This window comes from Argentina anserina, chromosome 1 (genome assembly GCF_933775445.1).
Source record: "Argentina anserina chromosome 1, drPotAnse1.1, whole genome shotgun sequence".
Classification (NCBI taxonomy): Eukaryota; Viridiplantae; Streptophyta; class Magnoliopsida; order Rosales; family Rosaceae; genus Argentina; species Argentina anserina.
Window position 1 is genome coordinate 13,390,664 of NC_065872.1, and position 6,968 is coordinate 13,397,631.

The 6,968-nt window shown below is 35.6% G+C and overlaps 1 protein-coding gene across 1 annotated transcript; it reads right to left on the reverse strand.

Annotated features, from left to right (window-relative positions):
* Positions 1-545: 545 nt before the first annotated feature.
* On the reverse strand, positions 546-4,336 carry LOC126784450 (shikimate kinase 1, chloroplastic). The gene is made up of 11 exons (XM_050509916.1): positions 4,192-4,336; positions 3,689-3,961; positions 2,768-2,826; positions 2,567-2,621; positions 2,386-2,458; positions 1,950-2,037; positions 1,589-1,671; positions 1,361-1,490; positions 1,182-1,260; positions 1,025-1,089; positions 546-911 (listed from the first exon to the last, which is right to left on the reverse strand). The coding sequence occupies exons 2-11, from the start codon at positions 3,891-3,893 to the stop codon at positions 852-854; spliced, it is 897 nt and encodes a 298-aa protein (XP_050365873.1). The 5' UTR covers positions 3,894-3,961; positions 4,192-4,336; the 3' UTR covers positions 546-851.
* Positions 4,337-6,968: the final 2,632 nt, after the last annotated feature.

A 6,968-nucleotide genomic window follows, 5' to 3' on the forward strand; every position in this document is an offset into this window, starting at 1 on the left:
GTTGAAGCCGCAAGGCTTAGAGAAGGGTTATACGTTGTTCTTCTCAACCAATTCAAGCATATTGTTGTTTAAGGAGATTCTTAGGCCTATACCATCTCAACAGCATTGAGTCTTTCTGCTGAGTTTAATTCCATCATCCCTAAAATCTGGGGTCTTTGAGTCTTTCTGCTCAGTTTAATTCCATCTTCTCTAAAACTGGTAGATAGGTTAGCTGTTTGATTTATTTGTCTTCCCCTCCCGTGTGCCCTACATTGCATTTATAATTTCAGATCAGCTAGGGGGAGGATCTCTTGTGGCTCTGTCTTGTCCCCTCCCATTTTCTCATTCTCGTTGCAATTACATGTTATGATCCTCCTTTCTCATGAATATGTAATGTTCCATCAGATACATGTTGAGCCAAGGTAGACCACTAACTTAGGAACCTGTTTACTTGAGGGACATCTTTACATCTTGCAATTTCTAATCATACGAGCAATATTACCTGATTCCAACTTTAACAGACAACTGGAGTGAAACTCAGAATTGTATACCGTATCTCAACCAGATAAAAGAAAATTTGAACTGCGAGCAGTACAAATATAGACTTTATTATCCCATTTGAATCAATAATGATACAATATATACAAATACTAGTTCATTGACGGTTACAATGTGCTCAAAGTTCTTTCATAAAACAGATACCTTGAAGTTCTGTTTCTACTAATTTTTGCTTGCAGGACCTCATCAACACAAATAGACATCCGTGCCATGTTTCGCTACTAAAACTAGAAACACGGCACATTCTACAGAAAATATGAAAGAAATAAATCCTTGGAAGATACCATAAGTATGCAGCACGGAAGTTTGACAACTTAGAATACACGAGCTCGGCCTCTCTCTTCCTCCAGAAAGCATTCAATTTGTTGAAGTACCTGGTATCCATAGAGAAAAACTAATCAATAAGAATATACTACACTTTGCTTTCTTTACTTTTTTGTTTGTTAGCTAGGAATTTAAAATTTACAGTGCGAATGAGAGGGGAAACCTCAAGAGCGATAGCAGTAGGCGAGAGATTGGATACATCTCTATAACCCATTTTCGCTGCAATATCTGCACAACATACAGTACAAATCATGAAGATCCGAACTTGATCTCTTTTCTGTTCTATGTGATAACACACAAGGGCCACAAAGATCACTCACTTTCTAAGGAAACCCGAGCATTGGCATTGGCATAAGCATCACCTCTCTCTTCGAAAAGACTAGATAGACGCATAAAGGTCTGCATGTTAAGGAAAGTGAGAAAATTTAGTTGGTAATTCTGTAATTCATAAATATGTAAAGGGTGTTTCGGGAAAACTAAATATATTCATATGGCATACTTTGCTGTATGCATCCCCTGGTCCATGATGCAAAAGGGGTCGAGAACCAGTTCCCACATCTGCAATTCTCTGGGCCAAGGCTTCCAAGGGTACATCTAACCATACGCTAACTCCCTTCTGCATACATTTCCTGATTAATGAAATAGAAGTTGGTTAACACCACAGGTTATATACACAGAGATGTCAAAACACAAAACAATTGACAGCACATATATGTTTACTACATACCAGTTGACCGGCCGAACTACTGCACCACCACCAGTAGACACAACATGACGTTGCATCATAGACAGCTTTCGTAGGACCTCAGTCTGAAAATAAACCATGTATCAGTTATAGAGGAGGTAGATAAGGAAACATGTGAGAAGGAATTGCATGATAAGAAATGATACACTGAATTTGTGGTGCAAGCACCTTACACATCATGAAAGCAGCTAAAACAAGATACCAATTATGAATTGCTTACAATTCCGATTTATGATACATATAGAACTCCAGAACAGTGTGAATTCTAACTGATACATAATTCTGATGCATGATCACATGACATATGCACAAAACGAATAAACCAAATGAGTCTCCCACTAACCTCCTTGTCTCTGAAGAAACCCTCTCCATAGAGCTTGAAAATTTCAGCTACACTCTTTCCACCAACCTCATGCTCCACGAATGTATCACTGTAGCACCAACAAGAAAGCCAAAACACAAAATACTACTCAGCAAAATATGATATCTATACATTATATATATATAGCAAGTAGATCATTAATATAGACAGACAATCATTGCCACGGATCGTAACTTTCTGACCATTCTAAATGAATCAAACTCATTGGGTCACAAATATTTCCAATGCCAAGATCTACAGTCTTCATTTATATTAACTTCTAGCAGTCATCTATCACCAAGAAATATACTTAATATTTTTTATCTCTTTATCACATTTTTCTCCTTTTCTGGGCATCCGAACGGAGCATGTACATCTTTGTATGATATACAAACTTGAAAGTAGAAAGAGTAGGAACCTATCAATAAATGAATAATTAAGTGCCTGCGCCAAAATCTTGCCGACAGTTGTTTTCCCAGAACCCATCATACCTGCAACTCAGAGATAGTTCCATCAGGTCCAGAGTAATAAAGTTGTTAACCGAAGATAGAAGGCATAAAGTTATTAACTGAAGATAGAGGGCATACAAATAAGCTTACCGACAAGATATATACAGCGCCCACTTAAGTATGGCTCAATCTCTTGGGATTTAGTCTGCAAGATTACAAGCTTTCAGTAAAATGCATACACAACTGTCTAAATTATGCACAGGTGCTTGTGTTTTATCTTCGGGACCATATTATACAGAGCCTTTGGTAGGATGCACATTGATTAACTAATATGAAATGGTCATAGCTTACCTTCAGAACAAGAGATTCATCGAAATGAGCATGAAAGGTTCCAGATTCCATTGTTGAAGCTACACGAGAAATATTCGAAACAGAAACAAAAAAGTTAGCACTTGGAATGAAAAGAATTGAAGTTAACATGCAAGGAGACATACATGAGAGGAAGAAGGGAGGGAGATGGTGGATGATAATGTGCAACACAAACATAATGCGCAACCAAGAACATGAGATCCAAAATGAGAACCAGAATAGTCCTTGGTCGACTCCCAAAATGAACACATGTCCTCTTGTTACTAGGTATGGCCATCGTTGGCTAACCACATGAAAAATGAGGCTCAATCAAATTTGTTCTATCACCAAGTATCCAGAATTTCTTTCAGTTTCCTTCCATTGTAATGAAATTCACTTCATTCTCAAGTCATATTATCAAGAAACTGTGCCAGTACAGTAAAACTTGAAACCAAATTTCAATTCTACTGAGCCCTGTGAATAAATTGAGACTTAACAATGAAAGTTCATCAAATCAATTATTAGACGAAGAAAAACTTTTTAGTAGGAATACAATTTTTCCTCTCTCTAAAAGTTCAATTTTCCCTTAGTCCTTATCATTGAATATTAATGTACGTATTTATTTGATTATCACGATTCAGAGTTCAGAACTCAGGCACACTAAAACTACTGCAGCTATGGCTAAGTTTGAAGCTTTCTTTTCAAAAGGAGTTCACCTACCATTAGTTATATTAACGATTGCAACAGCTCAGGTCTCAACTTCCAATAAGAGAATTAATAAGTTAAAACTAATGCATCTTTCCGTAATCCTTCACTAATTTTAACACACAAAACTAATCATAAATCTCCCTAAACACACATTACAAAACAAGAGATTCCAATATTCACTAATAAAAAGTAGAATCAAAAGTTTCCCACAGCTACCTGGATTCCAGTGGTTGTAATCCACAGCAACATGTCGATGCCGATTCGATTTCTGCGCTGCCGCAACAAGCACCTGCTTCTTGCTTTGCTCATCCTTCAACCTCCTCGAAAACCGAGCCGAGCCACTCGGGGGTCTCCTCTTCACCTTCTCAGAATCAATCCATGTACAAAACTGAAACCCCTTTACAACAGCTCTCGCCTCCATTGAAATATCTCCCAATATAAATCTCAATACCAAAGCTTTGATTTATATACACACGCTACAATCTCTCACTGCACAAAAAATGAGCCAAACACAATCTCAAACATTAGATTCAATAAAACAACAACTACCATATTCACAACTCATATCAAATATATCCAAAGATTAACCTTTTCCCACATTGAACCCATATTCAACCACATCCCAGTTTTCTAGTAATGCATATCAAAATAAAGATTAAATCTTTACATCCACATGAACCTCAAATCCAAAACCCAGATGGGAAGATACAAACTCATACCTTAAAGACAGAACCGGAATCTAAGCAGGTATTTGAGGCTGTCTTTTTGGGTATCTCAAGTTGTGTTCGTTCTCTTCTTCTCTCCGCGCAAAACAATATTCAAGGAGAGGGGGGTGTTATATGAGTTGCATTTCTGAGATGAGTGATAAAATGACCCGAGGAGGTAGGGTTGGTAGTCTCTTGTACTTGAAAACTTACTTGGAAATTGGAATTGTTGGCAAATATTGGGTGGTGACGTGGCGTGGAATTGTGGATAAGAGTGTGAAGCGGCTGTGACGCACAGACAGCAACAGCACACGTTTGTCTAGTGTTACCAAACCCCCGGGGGGTAGAGTTGGTGGCATAAGGATCTATACTGGGGTTAGGTGGGTAAATATTCTTGCTCTTTTTTTTATCTGAAAGTAAATGCTCAAGAAAGAACTTTATTTACTAGTTGGTTGGTGCAAAAAAAAAGTACTGTTTGATATGATTTTGTGACCAAAACAAGAATGAGTTTCTGACCTGGTGATTTGTATTCATCAGACCAAGTAGGTTTGGTGATGTAGGTCAAGAACGATGAAGAGGTAGATTAATCATAGTTAATACGGCTTAGTATAATTTTGGAATTTTTGCGGTTTTAGGAGAGTTGGTGAATGTTTGATGCAAAGTTGAAACAAGCTAACTAACTAACGATTAACCCAAAAAAAAAACTAACTAACTAACGCGATTAAGATAGATATTCGATTTATTTTGGTTCAATTTGGTTTGTGTGGTCTAGAACTAGAGAATTGTTAGACCCATTTCAAAAAAAAAATTTGTTAGAACCCGTGGTCAAGTCAATGTTAGGATCAAACATAAAGAACTCGGACTTGAGTCATACTGCCCTACTCCAAGAATACAGTTAGAAGTCATTTTTCTTGTCATTGCAAGCATATTACAGCTCAAAAGAATACACTGGTCTATAATTAATACTCTTATAATTCACACACACTGTATCAACTAAAATTCTTGTGAAAATACGTTAATAACCTTAAACTATAGGTTAATTAAATTTAATTTTTAATATATGAAGGATATAATCATAAAATCTAAATAAATAAATTTGAAAAAGAAATAAATAAGAAAGTTAATTTACAAATCTAACTTCTCTCTACAATAACTGCACTCTACAGTTAATTTTCCAAAAAAATGTTTTTCCACACACGTTTGTGTGTGGACTGATGCTGGTAATATAATAAAGCAAACTGGTTTTGTCAACCAAAACATGTGTGAAAATACATGAACACTATTCTACCATATGTTATTTTAAAATGAGATTATATAATTCAGGGATAAGAAGGTAAAATGTGAAATCAAAATAGAAATTAAAAAAATCACCTTTATAAATAACTTCCCCGTATAACTACTTATTTCCTCTACACACGCACATAGTAGGTGGTGGTTTATAGTATAGACTAATAAAAACACCTTAAAGTATCACATACCAACATAATAGGTCTGAAGTATCACATAAAATACGTAATTGTGATGAAAATAAACCAACAGAGGTCTATAAAAGCACACGTGTACTTTTCAAAACATACGCTTAATAATTAGAAAAATTTGACTATAAATTATGATAAACAAATCTCATGTTTAAGGTTTATATTAAATGGTGGTGTTATATCATTATTCATCACTCTAAAGGACATTATTGTACGTATTCTCATCTTGTAGTCGATAGTTTTACTAATAAAGCAATCACACCAATTTTTATATATTCAAGAAAAAAACTATTGGATTCTAATGACACTAATACATACAGTGCCAGATCTAGGATTCACAAATCAGAAGGACTTAAATTTTTCCTCAACGGCTGAAGTGATAAAAATTTGTAGTGCATAAAATATTCAACTATAATATGTTACATGTATACCTTGTTGATGTAAAAATACCAATCCATTCAAAATTATCATAAGTTTAGTCAATTGCAAAAGGAAATTTTTGGAATTGATCAAAGACCTTAATCAAAATTAATGCACAATGAAAATAAAATAGATTAATTACATGTTTAAGAAATCAAAGAAGATTGGAAGTAAATGGAAAAAATAGACACACAAATATGCATTTGTTGGGATTTGATCTTGGGTGGGTTTGATATTAACCAAACTTCAAAACCAAACATGCAAAACTACACCATATGAATATATGACATGTACTTAGGTAAGTATTTCCCAAATTTTTGGAGGGACTTGAGTCCCCCTCCCCCCAACCAATGCCCTAGATCCGCCCCTGAATACATATAATTTGTACTATTTCCTACATATAGTTGATAGCATTCTTAACTCATCATCGGCACAGTGGACACTGTACGAGGCACTAACGTTGACACCGATTAAGGGTTCAAGCTTGATCGGGAGTTCGGGACTTTTCTATATTTGTTCGCGAACATCCATCGAAAGTTATGGTCAATAAAAGCAGTTGTGGTAGCGTCATATAACGGCAGAGGCCCGAACGAATGAAAATTCTAATATATATCAATGTATGTTATACATCCCACATCCGACGGTCGATATTGTTTTTTGAGTGGGATCAGAATAATAAGATCCGTTAACCGTCAGATGTGAGATGTATAACATACATTGATGTATAATAGATTAACCCCGAACGAATTGCTCTTTGAGTGGAAAATGGGAGGGGTCTTTTTTTTTCTTTCCAAAATATATACTCATCATCTCCTATTCTCCTTCATCAATGACATGGAAATATTATGTCACAGTCCGTACTTTTTCAATTACAGTAAATGGACGAGTCATTTT

What these genes read in the sequence shown, in the direction of transcription:
- LOC126784450 (XM_050509916.1), bottom strand. Translation starts at nt 3,893, where the DNA reads ATGGAGGCGAGAGCTGTTGTAAAGGGGTTTCAGTTTTGTACATGGATT. An exon ending in CAGGGGATGCATACAGCAAA is followed by an intron (nt 1,261 to 1,360) that starts GTATGCCATATG and finishes CTTAACATGCAG; the next exon opens with ACCTTTATGCGTCTATCTAG. An exon ending in CTACTGCTATCGCTCTTGAG is followed by an intron (nt 912 to 1,024) that starts GTTTCCCCTCTC and finishes TATGGATACCAG; the next exon opens with GTACTTCAACAAATTGAATG.